Source organism: Abramis brama (genome assembly GCF_963993115.1).
Source record: "Abramis brama genome assembly, chromosome: 5".
NCBI lineage: Eukaryota > Metazoa > Chordata > Actinopteri > Cypriniformes > Leuciscidae > Abramis > Abramis brama.
The window spans coordinates 30,701,104-30,728,679 of NC_139967.1; the positions used below are offsets into that span (position 1 = coordinate 30,701,104).

General features: G+C 37.2%; 1 protein-coding gene across 1 annotated transcript in view; it reads left to right on the plus strand.

Annotated features, from left to right (window-relative positions):
- The window catches only part of adgrv1 (adhesion G protein-coupled receptor V1), a gene marked incomplete at its 5' end in the record, with an annotated part of 127,935 nt that extends 101,994 nt beyond the window's left edge, over window positions 1-25,941 (plus strand). Inside the window, 6 exons of the mRNA XM_084113738.1 lie at window positions 17-195; window positions 2,458-2,615; window positions 14,826-14,947; window positions 19,670-19,858; window positions 25,227-25,401; window positions 25,524-25,941. Of these exons, the coding sequence (XP_083969864.1) occupies window positions 17-195; window positions 2,458-2,615; window positions 14,826-14,947; window positions 19,670-19,858; window positions 25,227-25,401; window positions 25,524-25,642 (942 nt within the window). The 3' untranslated portion in view covers window positions 25,643-25,941. The remainder of the gene's footprint in view (window positions 1-16; window positions 196-2,457; window positions 2,616-14,825; window positions 14,948-19,669; window positions 19,859-25,226; window positions 25,402-25,523) is intronic.
- Window positions 25,942-27,576: the final 1,635 nt, after the last annotated feature.

Consider the following 27,576-nt stretch of genomic DNA (forward strand, 5'->3'; position numbering starts at 1 on the left):
CTGTTTTCTTTCCCAGGCCATAAACTTCTGGCAGATATTGGTGATGAATGATGAGCACACAGAGAGACGCTATCTTCTCTACTTCCTGCTTAGCTGGGGACTTCCTGCTCTGGTCATCATCATTCTGGTTGTGGTCCTGCTGGGAGGTTTTGGATGGAGCATCCATAGTGTGTATGGCCTGGTGCAAGGAGATCTGTGAGTTTGTGAAAATCTGCTCTCTTTCTCTCTCTCACACACACACACACACACACACACACACACACACACACATACACACATTTACTTAACTAAATGAGGCCATACCATACAGTTTTACATTTGTGTATAATTATAAATGCTGTAAAGTAGGAATGTCAAACGAACTGGTACTTTTCAGTAATAGTTTGTAGAGTGAAAAAAACCTTTATTAGGACATCCCTAAATGTCTCTAAAGGATGGTTGTAACATATTCATGTAACAAATTTGTCCTCATACTCACTGGAACAGATTCACTTCATGCATCCACAAACATGAAAGCTCCCATTTTTGTCACTGTTTCGGACTCATAGTTACTCATTTCCTGTGTTAATGTATTGTAAGCAATTTCTGTCACAAACACACAAACTCTTCTTTGCCCAGTTTACATTAATTGATTGTGTGTGGTCAGGGTCTGTTGTTGGTAAGTCGGGAAGAGCTGCTATTTTTAGCCTCTCTGTGTTTATGAGATCACAAGCTGTGACTGCGCATACGTTCGGTTTCACCACAGCCAAGCCTGTAGTGATAACAGAAGACTAAGGACACTGCTCTTCACCCTGTCTCAAAGAAGCTCTTAGCAAGTAAACTCCCAGATGACTCATGAAAGCCAAACATCTCTCTTTCCAAGAGCAAACAAATGATGTCACCTCACTGGCCACCGCAGTTCTCGCCTTTTCCCGTACCATAGGGAAATTTTTGTGGCCCGGGAAGAGTCAAATGCTTGTAGTAATAGAAGCACATTATTTTAAAGGTCAGATTTAAACACACTTTAAACCTCACCATATGTATAAATATAAATTGGTGACATCACTATTGGCACCATGTAGTGATACAACTATTGTAATATTTTTAATTAGCTTTTAGTTTTATTTTTAATAAGTAATTTTAATTTTAGTCACATTTTTAGTATTTTTGTTATGTGCTTTTTTCCCATTTTTATTTGTTTTTGGATATTTTAATTAAATTTTTTTTGTCTGCAAGGGCAACATTTCTCATTTTCATTTAAGTTTTTCATCTAATATTTTGATGTCATTATATTTCAGCTTTATTTCAATTAGCAAAAATTACTTTTAATAGTTTTAGTTTTAGTAAACGTTAACAACACTGGAGTGAAGGAGGGAGCAAAACGGTCATGAAAAATACATTTTGAGTGTTTTTGTGTGTGTGTGTGTGTGTGTGTGTGTGTGTGTGTGTGTGTGTGTGTGTGCAAGAAACCTTTACTAACAATATAAGTGTATGATTTAAATGATAATAAAACTATACTGAGACATTTGAAAGTGACCCTTCACACAGAACATGTTTTTGCATTTTACTGCTCTGATTTTCCACCATTATTGTAAGCAAACATGCACTAGACAGACACTCTTGTTCTTGTGTCTCTCGTCTTTTACAGTGTCTTGTGCATGATACATTCTAAATCTCTAGACCTTGCAGAGTTTTTTTTTTTTTTTTTTTTTGCTGCCCTGCGTCGCAAAAAAAGAAAACATTAAAAAAAAACATCTGTGTGAATGGCCCCTATTGCCAGAAAAAAATGCTCTAGTTACTCTACAGGTATCACAACTAGAAACTGAACTATATGTTTATTTCTTATTTCTTATTTGTTTTCTGTTTGGCAGATATACAGACATAGGCTACTATACTAAACCGGGCCAGTGTTTCAAAATAATAATCAGATGAAGTCTAGTGAAAAATGACCTGTTTATTTTCCTACAGGCATTTCAAATGCTCTGAATTCTATTATGGCTACATTGTGCTATGAGTACAAACTGTGTTTGTCCATTCTCTCTGGACTGGGAGATGCCAGGCCTGTGAACAGAATGCAACTGCTGGTTATTTTGATACATATCACGTCATAACAAGATTACTCTGGCTTGAGTTTCCCAAAGCTTTCCTATTCCAAATACCAGCCAGAGACTTCATAACTGCATACAGGACAAAAACAATGCAGACTGGAAGAAATTCCTTAGATAGAAGGAAAGAAGTCCGAGAAAGACAGAAAGAGAGAATATCGGGGTATTCCATCTTTAATTTGTGTTTTTGTGGTTCAAACATGAAAATAGACAACATTCATAAAACTTCATAAGGACGCCCATCATTCTTTCATGGAGTACTAAATACACAAACACACAACCATAAACCTGACAATACATTTGTGTTCCAATCCTCTTTATTGTGTACTGACAATATTCATTTTCTGTTTTGTCTTTCTTGTCATCTTTGTAGGTGCTTCATCCCAAATGTATATGCCGCTCTCTGTACGGCCGCCCTGGTTCCTCTCATTTGTTTGGTAGGGGTGCTGGTGATTTTCATCCATGCGTATCAGGTCACTCAGCAGTGGAAGGCTTATGATGACGTCTACCGAGGGCGAACAAACAGCTCAGGTGTGTAAGCTTGTGTTCTTTTTATACAGAATTTTACAAATTGCACAATAAATAGCCTCAAGGTATCCTACCATTTTAGCAGGGAAAGAACCTGTCACTGCAGTGAACACGTTACAAGAAACCGGTGCTTTTAAAGTAAAGAACTCATGATCATCAGAGAAACTGAAAGTAAACTAAGAGTAGGTGCTTTCCTTTGGAAAGTGTCTTGTTGAGCAATCATCAGATTGCTCTGGGCTGTGCTTTCAGGAATATTGCACTGCCTTCCAAATAATTACACACCTTCCAAATAATGTATTACTTTCAATGATGGTTTGTTAGTCTTTCTTTTCTTTTAAAAGTGTCCTCAGCAATTTTGAACAGGTTGTAGATCATTGGATTAAATCTTGTGTAACTCACTTCTCCACTGCTGAGTAAATATGTATGTAAACTCTCAACTGGATGATTATCTATGTATTGTTCACAACCTCCACCTTCATGATTAGTCTCAAAATTACCACTGTTTAAAAGTGTAATATCAGCACCTTCCAACCAATGTTTGTACAATTAGCATGTTAAACACTTGTTAATCCACCGTGATGGTTTCATTGTTTACCCGTAACTGCTGTTCTGGGCTTTAAATGGTGGCATTGTACAGTGTGCGTGTGGGTGGTCAGCAAGGGTTGCCATGTGCAATGTTAGCTTTCCTCTTTGTGCGCGAGCATGCTCGCAGCACAGCGGGCTAATCCTAAACCACTCAACTTTATTACAGAGGGCTGCACCGTCAGCCCACCCTTTGCTCGCAAACACAATGACCTCACTGTAGAACTCCCACTCATGCTTTTTTTTCATATTGCAGGACACACAGACGTAAGCAAATACATTATGCTGCAAATTTGCTCCTTCATGCCGGATGTGTTTAACGACTATCTAAGAAGCACAGTCAGATATATATGCATCTAGTAAACTCGCTCTTTCCTGTTAACACTCTGCGGCTCTTCTAGATGTTGATTCTGCCAGGGTGTGTTACTGCTTGATTACACGTCAAACCAAACATTCAGCTCGGGACAGGGATGAACTGGCCACAGCGAGCAAAAAGAACTTTTCCCGGTGGGCCGGTCGACATGTTGGAAGCTAAATTTAGATAAGGAAGAAAAAAAGTTCTGACATCGTCAGGCCAGCCCATTGCCTAAGGCCACAGCCGCAACATCCCATATACTGCCAGAAGAAGGATGTAAGTTCAGTTCTGTACAGGTTAACTTAATCATCAAAATCAAGGAACTATCACCTAAATGACAAAGTAAATGCAATCACATACGTCTTCAATTCCTAGTTTATTTAAAATGTAATTCAGTTAAGCATAGTTTTAACATGGGTTCTGTGAACGCATTGCATTTATTACTTAGAATTTCAGATATATCAAACTGTGAAAACTATATGCATATATAAAATGAAAATAAATAAATATTTAAAATAAATACTATATAAAATGACCACTTGCATCTCTAAACTGGTAGTTAAATCTGACTGTGACTTGCCTTTGATATATTCTGAGGTGCTCTTTAAAATGTCTGTAGGGGTTTTCAGCCTCAGAAGAACCACATTAGAGTAAGTTCACCCAAAAATGAAATTGCTGTCATTAATTACTCAACCTCATGTCATTCCAAACCCGTAAGCCCTTCGTTCATTTTCGGAACACAAATTAAGATATTTTTGATGAAATCCGAGAGCTTTCTGACCCCCTGTAGACTGCAACGTTATTACCACTTCCAAGGCCCAGAAAGGTAGTAAAGAAATCATTAAAATAGTCCATGTGACTACAGTGGTTCAACCTTAATGTTATAAAGCTACAAGTATACTTTTTGTGCGCAAAAAAACTAAACAAAAATTACTGACTTTATTCACCAATTTCTTCTCTTCCTTGTCAGTCTCTGACTCTAGCTAGAGGCAGAGGTGTTCTTTCCAAGGCCTGTGGGGAGATAATTACCTCAACCCTATTTAAAGATTTAATTTGGCTTTTGCAGTTGTTCTACATTATCTTAAGAGAATAGTGTTTTTTCACAGTGCAGTAATGTTATTGGAAAAGCCTTATTGGCTCAGGAATAATCCTTCATCTCTTTTAATGAGGCTTGTTTATGTGGTGACGTAAGACTGCAATAGCTCACTGATTGTACGCTCTGGGGGCTTTGAAGAATATAATATGAATACATATGAACTAAAACTGAAAAATACTTCAAAAGCATTTTTTTTCTCTTAGTTCTTGTTAATTTTAACATTTAATAGGGCGGAGCTAACATAAGCTATAACAACAGTTGTTGACAAAGATAAATAAATACTATAACAAATGTAGTGTTCGTTGTTAATGCATCAACTTACCTTAACTAATAGGACCTTATTGTAAAGTGTTGTCGTTTTTATAATGCTAATGTGGCCAGTTTAGTCTTAAAGTCCCCCTGTGGTGAAAATCAAGCTTTTATTGTTGTTTATATGTCTATGTGGTGTTTTTAATATGATTTAAGACAAACTATTTACAAAAGTCAACACCATTGCTGAGTATTTTCTCCTTAAAACTGCAGTGAACCAAAGACAGTCTCAAAATCACGGTTTGAAATTGCTGGTATTTCTGACCTCACAAACTACCTTGTAACCAATCACGACAACGTGTGATCATCAACAAGAGGATCTCTGAGCTGGTGTGAGTGAGTGGAGGTGGGGCTAATTTGCATATTTATAGGACCACGTATACTAAATGAGGCAAGGGTGTAAAGTTACATTCAAGCTATTTTAAGGCATGAAGATTTTTTTTTCAAAGAAAAAAACATTTAAATATGTAATTTTGGTGATCAAAGATGAGTTTTAAGGGATAAAATTATTGACTAGGAGACTTTAAAAGTTAGTCATCTATTTTTTTTCTTCAATACAGCTCATACATTTTTAAGTCACTTACCTAAAAAGGTAGATCGGTATAATTTGACTTGGAAAAGTAAGAATGATTACCCCTTGGATAACTGCTAGTTGGTCGAACTAGTTCTTAATAAGACAGTCCTAACATAGTGGCTAAGTTTATGCAACTGGCCTGGTCTGACATATGATCTGATTCATGGTTAGTCATTAGACATAACTGCAAAGTCCGGCCTAAAACATTGGTGAACATTTGAAAACCTGTATTTGCTATTTAGCTTTATAGCCCAGCCCAGGTTATTTTAAGCCTATTTTAAGAAAATGAAGACTATTTGAAAATGATACAATTTCCTAAGTCAAATGAATTGTTCTTAGAATCTACTGCTGTGACTGATTGCCGTACTAGATGTACTTTGCGATACAGAGACCAAGTTTTGATAGTAAACAAAGGGAGAGAACTCGTGACTTTTTTATGAGCCTTTCTTGTAATTGTACTTGCAACCAGATCTAATCTGGCTCTTATAGTCCTATTTAATATTATTCTGTTTTTTGTGAACAAAATAGTCAAAATGGATTTTGATCTGAAAGAGTATCCATATGTTTTCAGTGTTCAGACTCTATATTTTCTCTGTATTTGCTTAGTAATGACTTGCAATGCATACACTTGATCCCTGGCTCATGCATAATATTCCCCAAAATTACATGATTGCATAATTCGTTTACAGCCCGTAGAGTCATACAGGCAGGGTTTTAGAGTCTAAATCACTGTTTATCACTATCATATTTCAGCTGCTTCTAAATGATGTCCATTTCACCCTCCTGCATCTCATATCTTTATGACCTTGCTTAATTGCTTATATCACTAACACTATTCTCCTGTTGCATAACATTCCCAGGATTTGACCCCAAGTCTAGTGTCTGGATCCATGTGTTTTGGTGAAAACAGTCATCTAAATACTTGCATTTTGCTTGAAAACTGAGTTGAAAATGAACAGCAATGTACTTTTTAGGCAGTATACATCTCATTTTAATGTTGAAAAAGACTTTATAATGAGTAGATTTATAAAAATGGATTACTTTCATTCATATCACCGTATTGCTTTACTTAACTTACTGTTTTTTTAAATGGTATTTTTAATATTCAACTTATTTTGTATATAGAATTTTCTTAAATACAGTCAAATCTGATATATTTTTTTTATTTTATAATTATTATTTTTTGTGATCTCACCTCTGTTTTAATGGTCACTGGCACTGCTGTAGAGTCTATCCATCCTCCTTTTTATGCCAAATTCTATTAGTTTTCCCTAGAGAGGTTTCAGAGAACATGTTGTATGGAACGTCTGGTCAGAGCGCTGGCGTGAGGCCAGACACGCTCCCCACACCCACAGTTCAGAGGAAGGAGCAGGATGTCCAAATGTCACCCACAAGCACACGTACATACACACGCACACACACACACACAAGGATATCAAGTGTTTGGTTCCAGAGAGCGTGTTGATCTAGTATGTACTTCCATCTTAAGTCTTTGTTTACTTCTCTCAAAATTGTTGGACACCTCTGGTGTTCCAGCAGATTTACTGGAAGATCTCAGCTCTTCCCACTCTCTTCTTCTTTCATCTCTTTACCAAGATCCTCTTCTTCAACCACCCATGTCTCTTCCAGTTGAAACACTTGGTGAATTTTTTTCTTCTTCTTCGTATCATTGAAGCTGTTGGCCAGGCAGATGTTAGCTCACTCAAGAGGGAGACAAAGGGAGGTCTTTCATCCTCTGAGCCGAACCACAGCTGAGTGTTGTGACAGCTGCTTTGGCATCTTAAACAGGAGCCAGAGATCTGTCTCACATTTGGGCCCTGCTGTCTTCCCTCAGTGGTCCTCAGTGCTTGCCTTCTCATGCTGAGGCTCTTCTCCTCCTAAGAAACAAGGAAAACTTTTTAAACTTTGGAATAATAATAGTTGTCTGTTGTGATTGTACACTGTGTTTATCTGTTGTAATCGATGAAGATCTCAGCACCACTACATATTAATTCTCATTATGTTAGATTAATATAAGATATAATCATAATTAATTTATATATAGACACTACCGTTTAAAAGTTTGGGCTTTGGGGTCATTAAGATTTTTTTGGTTTCACTTTATTTTGATGGTCCCTTTAACACATTCTGTTGACTAAGTAACGTTGCACCTTCAACTAACTCTCTTTAGAGTGTTAGTAGAGTATTAGTAGACTGGTAGAGTTATGGTTAGAATAAGTTGACATGTAATTGCAAAGTTACTTATAGTCAGTAGAATGTCTGTTGGTGACCCATCACAATAAAGAGTTAGCAGATATTAAGCATACAGTCTACTAATACTCTATTGAGAGTTATTTGACATGTAGTTGCAAAGTTACTTATAGTCAACAGAATGTTCAAAAGGGACCATCAAATTAGTGTTACCGATTTTTTAAATAACAATAATATTAAATTAATACTTTTATTCAGCATGGATGCATTATATCGATCAAAAGTGATAGTAGAGACATTTATAATAGAAAAAATTATAATATAGAAAGTTCTTTTGAACTTTCTATTCATCAAAGAATCCTTAAAAAAATGTATCACATTTCAGCAGAATAACCGTTTTCAACATTGATTAGAATAAGAAATGTTTGTTGAAGTCAAGTCAAGTCATCTTCATTTAATAGCGCTTTTAACAATGTAGATTGTCCCAAAGCAGCTTTACATTGATAATAGGAAATTAAAGTAACAGAGATTGTTTTGGCTTTACAGCAGCTCTAGAATAAAGTTATTGTCCAGCTAAAGTTAGTTTGATTGATTCACTTCCGTCGCAACGATCATTAGTTATTAACTTAGGGGCCGCTAACACGACACCGTTTTAACAGAAAACTCTTAAGTTCTTTCTGCGCAAACTTCAAAAACGCGAACCAGTGAGAACGCCGATGTCGCGAAGTTCAGTCTATAGGTATGCGCTTTTGTACGCAGGCATGTAGTCCTTCCCTACAAATCAACCCTCAACGTACTACTTGTCTGGCCTTAAAATTTATAATACAGAATTTTTACCGCTTCCACGTAGCCACGCGAACCGGAATTATCCCGACAACGCTTTATCTGTAGATAGGTAAAGGGAGAGGAGGGAGGCCTTCACAGGGAAGAGCCTAGTTGACATTTCAGGACTGCGCTGTCGTCGCGTCCAGGTGCAGGTCCTTCATCAGATCTGGATACGGCCTGGATCCGGCGGACTGCGGTAAACCTTGGGATAAACAGAGAGACTAATATTAGCGTAGACGCCATTCTTCTTATGATGTAACGAGTACATCAGGATTTATGGGAAGTGTTCCCGGTTCCGGCTGACCTAATCTATGCCACCTAACATTGAATTATAGAAGTTTATAATGTGTTATGTGTATGCTAGGTCAAAGAGATGTGTTTTTAGTCTAGCTTTGAACTGACAGAGTGTGTCTGCTTCCCGGACAATGTTAGGAAGACTGTTCCAAAGTTTTGGTGCTAAATAGGAAAAGGATCTACCGCCAACAGTCGATTTTGATATTCTAGGTAATATCAACTGGCCAGAATTTTGAGATCGCAATAGACGTGAAGGACTATAATGCGTTAAGAGATCGCTCAAGTACTGCGGAGCTAAACCATTTAGTGCTTTGTAAGTAATCAGCAATATTTTAAAATGTATACAGTGTTTAATAGGGAGCCAATGCAGTGTTGACAGAACTGGGCTAATATGGTCATACTTCCTGGTTCTGGTAAGAACTCTAGCTGCTGCGTTTTGGACCAGCTGTAATTTGTTTATTAAGCGTGCAGGGCAACCACCCATAATAGCATTACAATAATCTAGCCTTGATGCCATGAACGCATGGACTAATTGTTCCGCATTTGTCAATAAGAGCATATGACGTAATTTAGATATATTTTTAAGATGGAAAAATGCGGTTTTACAGATACTAGACACGTGACTTTCAAATGAAAGATTGGTATCAAAGAGCACACCCAGGTTCCTAACCGACGACGAAGAATTGACAGAGCAGCCATCAAGTGTTAGACTGTATTCTAGATTATTACGTGAGGAAGTTTTTTTGTCCAATAATTAGAATCTCTGTTTTTTCAGAATTAAGTAGTAGGAAATTACTAGTCATCCAATTTTTTATATCACCTATGCATTCCGTTAATTTTGTGAATTGGTAAGTTTCGTCAGGGCGTGACGAAATATAGAGTTGAGTATCATCAGCATAACAGTGAAAACTAATGCCATGCTTCCTAATGATATCTGAACATCAAAACAGCATATTAGAATGATGTCTGAAGTAACGACTGCTGAATATTCTGAAAAATGAAAAACAAAACAAAAAAACAATTCAAAAACATATATTATGTTTATAAACCCTTAGAAATTACTTTTGTTGGTGTAACTTGATGTAGTGAGGTTGATTCAGTCAAATGTTTTTGACCTCAAAATGTTTCATCTTTACATTGGCTGCATGGGAGTCACTTCAGTTGTGAAATATGAGTGGAAACATTAGAGGTATCGTACAGTCCTTGTGTTTAAGCCATGGCCTTATGAGAGCCTGGTTTTCATTGAGAGAGGAAGTGCTCTAGCCAGTTCCATTCCAGCAGAGAGATGGTTCCTCAGAGTTTGGGAACCTGCTGCTTCAGAGGCACACAGACCACAGCCTGGAATGTGCTTACAGTGATGGAACGCAAAGGCAGGCAGGGAGAGGAGGGAGGGAAGGACATGGAGAGAGAACAACATGTTCAAAGATGAGACTGATATGCAAAACAATAAACGGCTGGAATAAATTTAAGCTAGAATAAATATAAAGACGTTGGATGTTACTGATTTTGAAGAACTTGCATATGAGTAAAAAATAAAGGAAACGTTTATCAAAATTAAAGTTATGTATTCACAATACATGTAAATACAATTAATTATAGCAATAAATTTACAAGAAATAGGTTGGCATGAAGGCCTACTGCACATCATTTTACACAGCATTTTGCTATTTTTATAATTATGCATGCATATAATAATGCTTTAATAACCCTATTGATTGGAAAGATTATATGTAATATTAGTGCTTTTAAATATGAGTAACTGTTAGAAATAGTATATACTTTTTAATGTGTCATTATTTAAATGAACTAGTGAAGACAAAATGTGAATTAAAAAAGTAAACATGATAAAGCCTCGTGCACACCGGGACGATTATCGTGCGCGCTTATCGCCAGCATTTTTCTAGATGTTTTGTGACGCGTTTTTGTGTTCACACCCAAGCGATTTTCACTGGTGATGCGCCGAGTGAGCGTGCAAATTCACTCCCTGACAGTAGATGGCGCTATCACAGCTCACCATCGAATCCTATTTGATCTGCAATTCCTCTCCATAAGAACTCCCTCTTATTGAGATTTTTGTAGTCGCTGTGGCGTTTGTCATAAAGTTCTTTGTGTTCCCACACCAAACAGACCAGCAGCTCTACATTCATCTTGCCTCGCTGCATCTTCTTTGTCTACTTACTTCCTCTTCATCGTCTTCTTCTATCAATGTGTGCTTGGCAAGACCGTTTTGTGCTTGAGCGCCACCAAGTACTGTAACTTCAGCAGCTCCAGGCACGTGAACAAAAGCGGCAATCTCATTGGTCGGACAGTTTTTAACGCGGTGCATCAAACCAAAAAAATTAACCCGAGGCGCTTTAAAATAACGCTTTTACGCCTGCCGCTTTCTGTTTGCCTTTTGTTTAGTCACAAGGCGTTAAACGATAGTCGTCCCTGTGTGCACAGGTCTTAAGGAAATGATAAAAGTTACTGGATCTAAACCTTCTCTTAGGGTGCTTTCACACTAGCAGTTTAGTTTGAAACGGGGCATGGTTTGCATGAATGTGAAACCTGTCATGCGGACCCAGGAGCGCACCGGGGTACCGAACACAAGACTACCTGTAGAAGGTGGTCTGAGTTCGGTTGCACTGGAACTGTGGCGCAATTGTGAAAGCAATTCTGACTCTGGTGTGTGCTTGTTCAGGAAGTAACGTAACCTGCGCATGCATTTTAGCCGATGACGACCCAAGTGTCGCTCACTCTACTGCACATAATAGCACCAAATGAATAAAAAAATACAATATATTGACCCACATCAAATGTTTTTTGTCATGCGCTGTGCATGTTTGTCATGACATAAGATGAACACAAACGCACCGGGAAAAATCGCCCTCGGAACCACAGCAAACGTGACCAGTGTGAAAGCTCCCTTATACATATTATACATATAAAGTACACGTTGTTCATTTGTAATATTTGGAAGTGTCCCTCTCTTATGGCTTAGGTGGTAACTTGTATCCAGTTACACTGTAACATGAGCACTGTAAAGTGTTACCAAAGTTTATATGGCAAAAGCATCAGTAAAAGTAAATAGCCACCAGAACATCATGAAAGTAAATGTAAGACTGTCAAGACAAATGCAAACAGCAGATAAAGTAAGACAGGTGGAAGGAATGACCATGGCATTGTAGTTGTGCTAACCTGGTGTTAAACTTCGGCCTTGTGCCATGTGTTGTCTCTCAGCTAAAGAATGTGTGGCCTAAATTTCATTGCCAAGTCTTTCATAATGTTTGCCTGCTTCGACTGGCAGGTCTTCCACTGACTCAACCCAGAGACATGTCAGTCATGCATGGCCTATGACTCTGTTTGTCTTTGCACTCATGGTGTCATCAGAGCCATATTAACATCAAAGCACCAGCATAACAGATGTTAATGCTTGTGCATTAGTTCTGCTGGTGAAACACTGGGATGGTGCAGACACTGAAGGCACAGGACGCCGTGTTCTCAAACAGCAAGTCTTGTCCCTAAAGGAAGTCGGATATTGGATTGGACTGATTCTCTTCACCCTTATTCACGCTAATGAAAGCCAATTATAATCTCATTTGCTGTTTTTTGTCATGCGTGCATGCATATCAGCAATGATGCTTGGAGAATTTGAGGATTATTTGAAATCTCTCTTGAACTTGCAGGGTGTTTTGCTTCACTTAATTTGATTAGATGCTAGCATGCGGGAACAAGTCTGCAGGTGCACGCGTGATTGTTTTCCGTCATCAGGGATGCGGTAAGCGTGCCCAGGGAAGCGTTGTGTTGTTGAGGTTAAACCAATGAATATTCCTTTCCCCTAGATGTGGGCTCTGCACATCTTGCATCTAATGACCTTCAATCATGTGCTAGAACAAACCGAGCTAATATGTTGTCTAATTTCAGCCTCTAATTGTCCGAACAATTGCAGGCATCAAAGAGAGAGGCTAATATTCTAATATTCCGCTTGTTCACTCAATTTCCAGGTCGTCTCATAAGTGAATTGATGCTCTAGTTCTAAATCAAATAGACACTGAAAGCGCTTTATAAAAAAAAGAGAATACAGGTTTTCTCTGCTATTGTTTGGAGCACTCAGAGTGCTCGGCCGAGCTCACGTCCATGTTTATGTAATGAAAGGAGTGCATGATGGATGAGTCAACCTGTTCTCCATTCTGGAGCCGAACTTGTTTGTTCCCTCATTAAATGTACGAATTAAAAAACAGGGTTCTCAGGAGGTCGAGGAGGTGAGTGGATGCAAATAAGGCCTGCTGAAAGAAACAATGACACAGACTGTCTATCCCTCTCTCTAATTATCAGCCACAGCTTTGCCGGGCTGTGTACTTGGCCAACATAGTCATCACAAATGAGGTGTTAGTGTAGCCAAAGGAAGTGGTATTAGGTAACATACAAGAAGTGTAATGATTTATTAGGGGATGGGTGACAGTAATGAAAGGTCATGAAAACACAAAATGGCATTTATTTATGTATTTGTTTAATTATCAGGGGTTACATGTTACACAACAATAATCACCGACAAGTCTTTCTGGTCTACAAACTATGTCTGCATCTGAAAAACGTATGCAGCTGACTTGCTGGCTCGCTGTCTTATCAGGCAATGACTTTGCAGGCAGCATTTGCGCATGAAGGTACCTCACAAAACTGAGTTTGGACAGACTTCTGAGGCAGAGTAAGGATTTAATGATCTACAGCAAAAATAGAGAGAGCTTTGATGATAAATAAGCATATATACATATAATCGGTCAACGAGCGACGTCTCGTGGTTCCATCACAGAGAGCCACAAAATCACTTTCCAGAACATTCTCATTCATGGTTCCATGCTGGTGGAATGCTCTCCCCACCCTTATCCGGAATGCAGAATCCCTGACAACATTCAAAAGACAGCTGAAAACCCATCTCTTCCGTGAGCACTTAACCTCATAAAAAAATAATAATAATAATAAATAAAAAAAAGTTACAGGAAATAAAGATTACGCGTGAGACACTCAATTCAATTTGATTTAAATCGTTTATTTTTATAAATAAAATGTACTATTTTATTATTTTATTGTAATTTTATTTTTTATAACATTTAAATATTTGTGATTTGGTTACATGCTCATTTCTGCTGGTAGTTGCTGTATTGCATCTTTGCTTATTTGCATGAATGGGTTTGTGAGTACTTTAAGTATTCAAATACACACTACACACTGAACTACACAGAATTATCAAAATGCATAACCCTAGCACTTATGTTTATGATACCATGACTTAGAGTAAATTATTACTTTATGTTGTTGCCAGAATTTCAGGGTTTGACCTACAGAGTGTTTGCAACATATTTTTCTTCCACCTTCTCAAGCTGAGTGAATGTTTCAGCAATTAAACTCATAACCGTTGTTAAAGTAAAACACTCAGCCTGGTTAAAGTCCTTATGGCAGTACGCTTGAGTGACTCTTGGCACTGGGACGCATTGTTTGCCCACACGAAGAACGCTCTCGGGCCAAGTACTTTGCACCCATGGCTGTCCTCATTCACCCCAGAACAGTCACTGTTACATGCTTAATGATATTTATTCCCCCTCTTTTGTTGTTTTGGTTTGTTTGTTTTCGCTGGCAGCCATCTTGGACTCCTGCCCCAGGTCAATAAACGTGCCCACATGGCTCTTATGCCAGAGCGAAAGCTTTTCAAAGGGCTCTAGCTGCATGTGAAAAGCTTGTCTGAACTATGGAAAAACTGAAGCATGCCTGGCCGGCTCACTCTGTAACTGAAAACAGCACCCTGGCTGCTGGCATCAGTGCATGCAAGCAGAGACAAAATAGCACAGTCAGCATCCATGCATCTGAAAACTGATGAGCAAAGCTCTTGTGATTTTTCTAGAAATATATTAACTTCAAATGTTGCCATCTTGAAATGTATTTTTTCAAATGAACCTATTTGATCATGCAAACTCAATTGAAGGTTAACTCAATTTCTTGCTGTTTGTTCTTCAGAGGTGCCCATGATGTTGTATCTGTTCGCTCTGGTGTCTCTGGTCTGTCTTTGGGCTGGATTGCACATGGCCTACAGATACCTGTGGATGCTGATCCTCCTTGTTATCTTCAATATCTTTTTGGTAAGAACACACATGATATGATGTAACTCTCACTTTTATTTAAAAGTGTTTATTTAGAATCCTGAAAAAAAGTAGGTTTCCAAAAATATTAAGCAAAACTGTTTTCAACATTGATAATAGTAACAAATGCTTCTTGTGAATGATCATGTGACACTGAAGATTGGAGTAATGGATAAATTCAGCTTTGCCATGCAGGAATAAATGACATTTTAAAAATACATTAAAATATAAATAAGCTAAATTTTAAATAGTTATAATATTTCACAATATTACTGTTACTATTACTTTATTTTTGATCAAATAAATGCAGATTTGGTGAGCATGAGCCTGCAAAAGCATTTTTTTTTTTTTTAAATTACAGACACCCTTACTGATGCCAAACCTTTGAGTGGTTATTTATTTAATGGGGATGTGGTTATACTGTAGATGGAGAATTTCTCAAAACAGAGCAAGTTGTGGTTAGTTACTGTTAAATATGTGTAATCTAATCTTATCTCTGAAGTATTTTGTCATTGAACTGTAAAAGTAATAAAGTTCTAATCCCCAGAATCACATTCAGTTTGATTTAAGGGTCCACAGCTTGAGTGCACCACTAATCCTGAAAATAGATCGATACAGGTAATCTTCACATTTGAGGGCCCAAAGGGCTCCGCATTTAGTGTAAGACCTGCAAACAGCCATCTTATCTCTGAATACAGATGTATTACTCTCACAATCACCTCACTATCACTGCACAACTGCCCAGTCTGCTATTGTGTCGTATAGTTTCTACCCGTTCTAGATAGATAGAAGAGATAGCTACTGCAGTTTTAGAGCCTATTGATTTCTAAAGGCTCTGCATCTCTTGCATAACATCGTCTTAAAGATACTGGCCACGAGAGGGGGTGGACTATATTCAGAGTCATTATATATTATATATGTCTGTTTTTCTGTTGACTTGGAACCACTGCAGTCAATAGACTAGTGCTGGAAGAAGTTAACACTTGACTAACTTCATAGGATGGTTTCTCTTAATAACTCTTTATCATCAGGATTGTGTTACAAGGAAGAAAAGGAAGAAGAATGCTTAAACTTTTCGCTGAAGATTTTATACGTTAAAATGTTACATAACTTTTAAAGGGATATTTCACCCAAAAATGAAAATTCTGTCATAATTTATTCATGCTCAAGTTGTTCCAAACCTATATGAATGTGGTTCTTCTGCTGAACACGAAAGAAGATATTTTGAAGAATATGGGTAGCCAAACAGTTTATGAACCCCATTGAATTGCATTCATAGTATGGAAAAAAGAAAATACTGTGGTAGTCATTGGGGTCCATAAACTGTTGTGTTCAGCAGAATACATAAATTCATACAGGTTTGGAACAATTTGAGCACGAGTAAATGATGACAGAATTTTTGGGTGAACTGTCCCTTTAAGGACCAAAAAACGGGTCCATTGTGCAATAGTATACGAAGCACAGCTCCCATAAAAGTCACTTTCATACCAAGCCGCTTCCTGTTGGTCAGTGGGTTGAACGAAGTTGTCTGTGACTGCACCTTTAGGCTTATGGACCTTCACTGTTAATAATTTGATGCAACTTTACACAGAGTTTTCTTTTTTTTTCTTCCTTGAACAGATGCGGGTTTATGCAATACATGTTCTATCTGTTCTATCTTATTTTGTTCTCAGTATTTCATCTCTATGCAAAAAAGAAAACAGCATCATACAGAAGTGCATATTTATCATATAGATGTGCAACAGACTGATTTATAAAGTAAAATGCAACATAACAAGCTAAATATGTCTTAAAGCTTGTTGACACTGAGTTTGACATCGGCGTGTTGTTCAGATGGCCTCTTGTGGCTGTTGCCCCGTACCAAGTTCGAGTAACAAGTAACTTTTTAACCAAAATTCCTTACCAACAGCAGAAAAGATAAAACCATCCATATCAGTGCTTGCTGTCCTCAATATTTCCTCACTGTTACAGTTAGTGTAAACAACATAAACACACAGTTGAGAATATTTGTTCTGCTTCTGTGTTGCTTGTCATAAATTACAGACTGACTAATAGCAGGTCAGAGAAGCCGTTATTGTTTCTGACACAGCCAAAACATGACTGGGTTAAACATGATGCCCTTCACCTAGAAAGAGCATAAATAGCACCTACATTTTGTTTTGACTCCCTTTGAGTCAAACTCTAAATGACCACATAAATGTCAACAGTGCCTACAACAAAACATGACCTCCTCCTCTGGAAAATATTCACAAACATGTGGGAGGCCGGCCCGTAGAGACATTTGTGGCTGTGTTGATTCAATTTGGTTTTAATTCTCATAGGAATTCTTCAGGAATCATTTATATGTATATGTAATATTTTACAGCTTTTAACCATTCACTACACATTCCCCTTATTTCCTGCGAACGTTCCAGTCTGTTTTCAATAATCAAGCCCTAAGCATCTGTTTTCATGTGTGCTGTTTTTTTCCTGATGCTAATTTTCCATCGTCCTCTTAAATTCTCAGTGGCTGTTGCTGTAAATGTAATTAAACTGCAGTAATGTCATTTGAATGGTGCTGCTAGTCCTGCCTGATTGGGAAGCCTGTAAACAGCTTTATATGAACCACTGATTTCCGGATGTAAGGATGTATAATAGAGAAAGTGAAAAAGATATCAAGACATTATTCCGTAGTCAGCAAGATTACCTTGCTACACTTCCTTCCAAAATTGTGGTCGGTAATATAAAAAAAAAAAAAATCAGTAATAGAAGACATAGCAAAACCATGTAACATAGACAACACCGAACAATGAACTGAATGAACACAGAGCTTAAATACACAGATTATGATGATAATTAACAGAATGGGAACAGATGTGAAATAAGTCTGATGAGATAAACTAGGAACATAAACGGGCAGGCAGACAGGAAAAAAACAAAACTCAATGACAACCAAAACCAAACATAAACGTAACACTAACATCCATGGAGGCATATCATAGATTGGAAGGAAGTTCTGATTAATCATTTGTCCACTAAATTGGACATCATGAATCACTAGCTATATTTCGGCTACAGTTCATACTATTACTTGTGACTGCTGTTCTTGAAAATACTTCACTTTCAGTAATTTTTTGGCTGTAAATAATTGTATTTGTTTTATTATTGTAATTTGCAGTTACATCAAAAAAGTAATCTGATTACATAATGCATGTTACTTGTAATGCAATACTTAAAAAAAGTTGTTCATCCCCTAAGAGCAATATAAACACAGAAAAATAATCCTGACTGTGGTTATCGTAAATCATGCATGAAAGGGTTAAAATATCATAGATTATCTGTGAATAACGGCTTCAATTTCAGTGTGTTCACAAGTTTTGGGCACACTGGTTTCCAAATTTCAGAAGACTTGGAATATGGCTTACGGGTCATATAGATTTCATGTTACTTACGCAAAAACTTTAATTGTGCTGTTGTGTCTTGAATGATATGCAGATGAGTAAATTTAGGTGGACGATTCCTTTAAAGGTTATTCCTTTAACTAGTGGTCTTGGTCTGTTTCTTCCACACCATTTCTCACAAGATGCATCATGTCAGCTCATTTCCCTTATACCCGAGGTAGTAAAACCACACTTTTCTGTCCTGAACTGAGAACAGTTATGTAACTAGCAGAATAAAATTGAGCATGCTGCTCTAGCCTCTGGACATTTGTGTGTCTTTCAGGTAGCAGTGATAAAGCTGTTCAGTGGAGCACAGGCTGCCCACATATAGTCTTTAAATGAGCCCTGAAATCAATGCTCTGTTTTGTGTGTGTGTGTGTGTGTGTGTGTGTGTGTGTGTGTGTGTGTGTGTGTGTGTGTGTACGTGCTTATATCCACTATTTTTCCTGCCTTTGATGTTGAGCTTCAGTGGTTTCAGTAAAGTCTACATTATGTTTACCTTTCATTTGGAAGCAAGTCCAATATATACACATTCTACTGTATACATACACAAAATCTACAGCCTATATCTCTCTCTCTCTCTCTCTCTCTCTCTCTCTCTCTCTCTCTCTCTCTCTCTCTCTCTATATATATATATATATATATATATATATATATATAATATTTTAATGCATGAATGTTTTGCCCATCATTATTACATATTCGGGTCTTTAGCGACCCAGATCTATATCTAACACGGATGGATCTCTACCTGTCCTGATAATATAAAACAATTCTGATATTAGAGTAATAATTACAGCAGTATAAAATAAAGCATATTTTGTTACATTTTGGAACTTGGAAGGGTTCAGTTTAATGTTGTATACCGTCTTCATATATTTCCGACTTCTGTATTACCAAAAGCTCAGCACTTTTCTCCACTCATTTTAGTTTCACCTGCAGTCTGTCAACCATATGTTACATTTGTTACAACATTTCTGGTGTTCATGAGATATTTGGCAAGAGTGTGTGTACAGCAATATTCGGTTGGGTGCTACTGACCATTATCATTCACGGTTGGCCAGACCCTCATTGACAATGATGTCAGAGGGAGGGAAATGATGTCATTCTGTTACAAAATGTCATCTGGATTTGGAGAGCAAATGATTGGTGATGTTTGTGCTTTTTGATTAGTTGCACAAACACATTTGGAATGTCAAACAGATGGACACTTTAGATGTGATAGTCTTTACAATGTTGCTCCTTTTACATTTAGCCTTCTCTGAATCTGAGCTCTTCTAACTTGTGATTCATCTTTTTCCAGGGTCTGTATGTGTTTTCCGTGTACTTCATCATGCATAGTCAGGTCTTTTGGCCAGCTAAGGCAACCTACACCGTGGAGATGAATGGTCACGGCAGCCCAGACTCCATGTATCAGAGCACCGGTGCCGCTACCGTCGGTGGAGGAGAAATCAGCAAGTCCACACAGAACCTCATCAGTGCCATGGAAGAGGTGCGTCTGTTACTGAGGGTTTTGATAAATGTTTCTAATGATAAGTTATTGCTCATGCTTTATTTGGCAGTGGCATCTGACAGCTTTTCCTAGCACACATGTACTTGCAACATTACATTGGTAGCATTTAGATATATGTGTGTTTGCATAACCACCTATTTATCATCCTCAGGCTAAGGCAGAGGATTCTCAGACCTGTGTTTGTTCATCAAGTCTGCTCACGCACACATAGACTGTGAAAGTGTTATGCAATAAAGAGGCCTGGTGTAGAAGCTCACATTCCTCTGAGCCCTCAATGTAAACTTTTCACAGATCCAGGAAAGAGGGTGTACATGAGGTTAGGAGGAGAGAGAGAGGCCTGTGGAGAGAGCACAGCCTGCATGGGAAAGATCGGCAGAGATCAAGAAAGGCTTTTAGAGGAGATATTTATAAAGGAGATATTCCTGCAGTCTGAGCTGTTCTCAAGACTCTGTACTTGTATTAGTGAGATTGAAAGTATACTACTGCTGAAACAAATTGAGTAGAATATATTTATATATATATTTTTCCAATCATGACAACTCTCTGAATAGTTTTAGCATGTTATTGGATATATGTGTAGCAAATCTAGTCCGTCAAGATCATTTCCTCATAATATACATTTGTACATCACCACATTTTCAATGATTCTCAAAGGACTCGTCAAATGAATCAATCTCTCTAAATCCCGCCTTTCCGTGAGCTACTCTGCTCTGATTGGCCAGACAGCTCAGTCTGTTGTGATTGGTTTACCGCGTGCAGCACGCGCGTCGAAAACAAAAACGCCCATTGCCATAACAATGTCAGCTCTGCGTGTCCTGAGGCTTCCTACACCGTAAACTAAAGACAGTAATGAACAATGACGTCGATTTTACCATATCAATGCGAGCACGAGTCCAATGATGTAACATTGGAAGAACTAGTTATTCAACCCGAACCTCCATCGCAAGGACAACTCGAGCAGGACGTTTCTCAGTGATACACTAACTTGCTCAGTTTGAGGTACATTATGAGATGTTGCAACTATAATTCCTCACCATCAGCATTAACAAGTGCATGCCCATCAACAAACTGATTATTTTACTTGTACTCATTTATTTACCGAGTATTTTTGTTATATATTGGGGTGAACACGTGGAAACTGTATCAATAACAGTGCATGTATGCAATGTATACATTAGCCGAGCTCTAGCGTGAATGACTGGTGTAACATAAACGTTGGTAAAACAAATTTTGCTCCATGATTAATCTTTCTTCAAAGTAGTGAGAATGACAGACAATCTGCATTAATAGACACAGTTATAGGTAATAGTGGCCCACAAACTGATTAGCAGAAGTATTTCAGTAAGACAGTGATAACGTGAGTTAGCCAGTTAGCAGGAGACCTACACAATATAAAACTCAAAACTAAGTATTTTGAACACCATCTTCCAAGAGCAAGCGGTTTGCGAATCCTGCATTGAACTCCGAGATTTGAGAAGCAGTCGTCAGTGAAATAAAGGGAACACAGCAAAAGTTTAGGATTATACTGCTGTGATATCATGGTAAAGATGAATTTTAACCACTGATTCTTCACATCCTATCCTTGTCCTTGGACAGGAAAAAAAAAATGGCTTTACCTTCACATTGTAGAGCACAGCGTCTTCTTGACATGATGCTATTCAGTATCCACAGGAATCAGCTGCCAGTTTGAGGTTCAAGTTTTCCCTGGTGTCTGCGTGAGCAATAAGTGGGCGGGCAATATGCTAATGTTTCGTCTTGACGTCACAACGAAACGGGTTATGACTCGTTTGAAAAACAATTCATTTCATTGACTCAGAGTCGACTCTTACTTTTAAAAGACAATAACTTTATATACTGTGCACTTTCAGATTTAAAACTTTGCAGGATGTTTTCATTCACTTAGAGCTATGTTACACACTACATGAAAGGTATTTTTTTTTAAATCCATAATAGGGGCCCTTTAAATGTTGAGCAAACAATCTCATTGGCTGCAGAATCTTGACCTCTTTTGTTTATTTATTTATTTTATGATAACATTTAATTATTTGCTTGGGTTTTAGTTTTAACTACTGTTCTGTTTTACCTCAACGTGTTACAGTAGATGAACTTGGACAGTAGCTTTCAGATAGAGCGAGATACTCTTTAAAACTTTAATGGATTATGAGCATACGTTCATTAGGTTCATGAAACATTTCATACAATAGCATGAATATTTTCCAATAGCCTAATAGAAGCTGTGCCATAATTTGCACGATACATACAGTATCCTATGTGTTACCCTTCCCATGGTTTCTAGTTTGAACAGTGTATGGTTATTATAGGTCATTTATGGTTATTTCCCAGTCCAAACTTATTTAGATGATGGATCATCTTGACTACCAGTTGATGGTGATGAGAATGAGCAGATTGACAACCTTTGAACCAGTAACAAATGATCTACTGTACCATGGTCCTAAAATCCAACTTGACCAATGTAAGGCTAATTCATACTGGATTGACATATAGGCCAGCCAACGACAACAGACATGTTTACCGGGTTTTGTCGGAATGGTGCTTGCGCTTGTTTTGTTTTTTTTTTGTTTTTTTTCAGGTCTTGGAATGAGGAATTTTCTTAAGGAATTAATTATTATGCTAATTATCTTCAGGAGTGTTTTATATTTGAATTACAACAAAAATATGTTTATGAATTAAAACCACTGTCCCACTTTATCTAAAAAAAAAAAAAAAAAAAAATCTAAATAAAAAAATAGGGCCTACCTGTGTTGAAAAGTCTATAATTATTAGTCATTATATTCATTATTAGTTTGATACATTTACATTTGTGAGGGTTGTAGCATCATAATAAAACTTAAAGTAAAAGCTTTTTATCAATGCTCCATTCAACTTTTACATAGTTCACCCTACGTTTTGGTATTTTTTGTTTGTGCTGTCAGTGCTAGGGTTTGTCTTTTCATTGTGTGGGTGCAAATGAAGAAGTCTGGGTTAAGTTCATCCTCCAATATTAAAGAGAAAAATCTATGCAAAAAGCCTTGAAATTGTAAATATATTTATTTATTCAACTAAAGCCAATGTATTCCCAAAACCTTGCCTGCTTAGTTGAATCCATTGATGCTATAGTTTCCCAGCCTTACTGAATTTTGATTTGACAATTCAGCATGAGGGGCCAAATCAATAGTTTGCTACTGTGGCAAGACTATAGTTTTTGACCTCTAGTGCAGACTTAGGAGGTAATCCTGTTTTGTTCATGAGAGCACTGACTTCTGGCTTAAAATGGCTTGTAGTGTCACATGTGGCCTCGGGACAAGAGATGGTTGAGTGGGGAGGAGGTGACCGGTAGAGTTAGGAAAGGAAACCACGCACTGGAGGGGTGGCCGTCTCCTCAGGCTCTTCAAACAGACTTGAGTAGGTGCCTGGTGGTGCTCAGTTCACCCAGCGTACATTCTGTTCTGATTACAGGACTGCTGATGGGTTATTGTACCAGAATGTGGTGCCTGGGACATGGTGGACTGGAGTGGCCTCTCCCTACATCCTCCTGGGAAAAGCAAAGGAAATGAAGCCATTGCCATTAGGAAGCACATAGGGAGGGGTGGCCAGATGTACTGTTTCACAATGTTGTGTTTTATGAGGCAAATTGTTCTTTGCTTTGATGATTAAAATGAGTGAAAGAGTAGATTTATGTCACAAGATGAAGTCAGAAGGTTAGTGTGATGGATATCCTTGCCTCTTCAAAACAGTCTCTATTTAGTTTATTGTGTCTATTATATGCGGAAACATTAGAAATATGTCTACTGGTAGAGTTTGCTGTACCGTTTATATTACAAAATATGGCTGCATGACATTTAGAAGGATAACAACATAACAAAGAAACCGGAATGTTGAAATGTAAAGCGTAGTGTCTCAAACCAGCCGTGGTGAAGTCATTATTAATGGTGTTTGTTTTGCAGTGTTATGTTTTTGTATTGTTCATAGCATATCGGCTGCTTTACTGTAACTTTAGGTGAGAATGTGAGAATTTATCATTCTCTGATTATGAATAATTATTGTTTGGTCCATCAGGTTTTTGTCAGTCAAGTTTAGAAAAAGAGAAAATAATCAAGTGAAATGAACCTCTTATAAATTATTTAATGAACTGGATTTCCCAAAGCAAGTATTGTCATGATTATTTAATATAAAAGTAAAAGTGATCTTTAAGTCATCATTGGTATTGTTATATACACTACCATTCAAAAGTTTGGGCTCGACAAAGGCTGCCTTTATTTAATCAAAAATACAGTAAAAACAGTAACAACGTGAAATATTGTTACAATTAAAGTTTTCTATTTTAATATATTTAAAAAATCACATGATCCTTCAAGAATATTTGTTATATGCTGATATGGTGCTCAAGAAACATTGGTAACACTTTATAATTGAAGTACTTACAAATCATTTGCAAACTATTAGCTTATAGTTAATTAATAGTTTATACAGTCTCTACATTATTAATTAATAGGCTACATACAAATAGTGAGTACTTCATTCATTGTCACTGCAATTAACACAATTATTATTGTTTATAATAATAAATATTTAGCTCACATGTACAACTAGATGTTTTTGATGCTTTGTTTACAGCTTATTAACGGTAAATAGTTATGACTTTAGATTAGGTCACGGAAAATATGAGTTTTAAAGTGTGTATTTTTTTACATATGAGCTTATTAAACAATAACAATTGTGTTAATTACAGTGACAATGAATGAAGAACTCACTATTTGTATATAGCCTATTAATATATTAACAATGTAGAGACTATTGCTATAATAAGCTATAAATTAATTATAAGCTAATAGTTATGCAAATGATTTGTAAGTACTTTATTACTGTACACTTATTGTGAAGTGTCGCCGAAACGTTTCTTATTTTTATCATTGTTGATGATAGATAAGTTGTTCTGCTTAATATTTTTGTAGAAACCCAACACATTTTTCATATTTTTGATGAATAGAAAGTTCAAAAGAACTTTATTTTAAAAATAACTATTTTGTAACATTATTAATTTCCCTTACATATAAAAATCTCATCCTCAGCTATACCAGAATTAATTACATAACATATGAATGCTTGTGAACTCTGTCTCACCCCACAAACCCATCCTAGCAAGACTCTATAGAAATCCAAGCCTTTGTAACCTCTGAATGGCCCCAGCACCAGAAAATCCAGTGAATTCAGGGCTGATTTGTGTGGGTCATTTAAGCTCAGACTGGGTACACAAACTAGAAGGCATTTTAATTTGCTGAAGCTTTGAAAAAATGGTAGTTGTTTGCTTTTTCTGACATCTAAAGACCCTTTTTGTTATGTTTTGCAGATCTCTGCAGACTGGGAGAGAGCTTCACTGAGACCCAGCAGTCAACCCAGCAGTGTTTTCAAACAGAGTCCTCAGGACGAGACCTACATCACAGAAGGAGGGTTCATCAACACTAATCTGGTGCAGGACGAGGAGTCACAGGAGTTTGATGACCTCATATTTGCCTTAAAAACTGGTACGTCCCCTTTCTCCAAAATGGTAGTTCCCTTGAACTTAAAAAAAAAAAAAAATATGAATACTAGTTATGTTTCTTTGGAAGAGACCAAAATATGAGAATAATGGTTTACCTACACACAGGTTCTGGCCTTAACATGAGTGACAACGAGTCAATCCACGGCAGTCATGATGGAGGTAGTGTGGCTAACTCTCAGATCGTAGAGCTGCGGCGGATCCCGATCGCAGACACACATCTCTAACCTCACTTTTTTTTGTACTGGAAATTGTAAAATAAAAACAATAGTTTTTTTTTTTTTTACTGTTTCTGCCTTTGCACTAAATCTTGTTAGATTTTAAGTTGTCTTTTTATACGTGGAAATTGAAATTGTTTTTTAAGTATACATATGTGAATATAATTATCACTAAATTAATTTGTGAAGATTTAGTATTGGTTTGAATGGAAACGTCATATAGATTGATTGGAGGTCTGGCCAGTGCGGCCCATAATTCTGCTGCTTGATTTGTGTAACACCAATAATAAATGATTCAACCACCATTCAGTCTGTGTTTCCCTCAAATGCATCTTTATCCAAAAGATCTACTTCATAATAACCATGAAAATATCTTACTGGCAGTAAAATAATAGTACACTCTCAGAACCAGAAGAAAACAAGGTTGTGCACATACCGCTTCAGTATCGAGATGAACAAACCAGTTCCACAGGTACATACTTTGCCAAAGGAAACACATACTTTGTTTGTATGGGAAACAACCTGTCTAGACCGCGAATAGAAGCACATCAGCGGCACATATGAATAGACCAGCACATATTTTATATTCAGTCACAGTGTGGTATATGGAAGAAAAAATTTCATCCCGACTGCTTAGTTACATTTTCCTTCAATGGCCTGAATTGACAGGAGGAAAAATGTAATAGATAACGTACTGAATGTATTGCTCTTATGTTTCTGGAGAGAGTTCAGACATGTTTAAGATTTTAAAGTGTGTGTGTATGATTTGTACTGAAATGGGTAGTGAGGGAAACCACTGTGGACTGGAGAGGTTTGCGGTCTAACCTTCTTGGATGATACACGGGTGGCACACCCAAGAATAAAGAGCTGTCGTCAGCTACGTGGACCCACAGTTCTGTAAGAACTAAAATAGCTTAACAGTATTTTTAGAAAAATTATTTTACAATTCCTCCATCATCAGAAGCAGATATAACGGACCAGATGAATGGAAAGAAAAAGTTTAAAATGAGTTAAGGTTACTGTTCAGCTATACCAAACTGAGGTGAAGGTGATGGCCTCCTCAGAAAAAAAAAAAGAAAAAAAATAGCAATAGCTACACTCAGTTATGTTAATGTGTGTAATTAAATGGACTGTAAATGAATTGTCGCGCTGCTAACAAGGCAGATAACAAGAGAGCACATGAAGACGAAGATAATCCAAATAAGTGATATTTATTCCAAGAAAATGAAGAGTACTCACAGGGTAACATACAATCAGCAACGGTGGACTGAACAGAACAGGGAGACTTTATAAGGGAATTAATGAGGAAGAATGTAATCAGGGAGAACAGAAACAGGTGTGAATGGTTAACTAATCAAGATACACAATGAGGGCAAATGAACTATACAAGACAATACAAACTAAATGAAGACATAACTGTCACATTAATGATAAGATGAGCACTAGCAGTTCTGTTCATTTAGACTTGACCTTAAGGGTCAGTGAGGCTCAACTAACGCCCTGGATGTGTGTCTTAAGGCAATTGTCTGTCCATTAGATGCTGTCTGATGAACTTGATGTCTTTGTGTGAAGTTTTTCTTTCTTTGCTCTGCTCATTTTATTTTGCCCTTCTGGGGTGACTACACCATTTTGTTTGTACTTTGCATTTAGTCGGAGTAAATGTGTCTTTCATTTCCTGGACTGCGAAGAATAGAACGATTGGATCATCCACAGCATAGCCTATCCCAAGATTCATCCCCCAGATTATAAATGTAATTAATAGGTTTTAACTTGCTCGAATATGTAACGATACAAATGTAAAAAACAACAACTTTAAAGCTGTTCAAATGTTGACAAGATGCGATTTTATAGATAGTTTATTCTCCTTATTATGTACATAAATGAACCATGGTGAACTCTGTTTTTCACCAGGAATTAAACAAAAAATATATATAATGCAGACT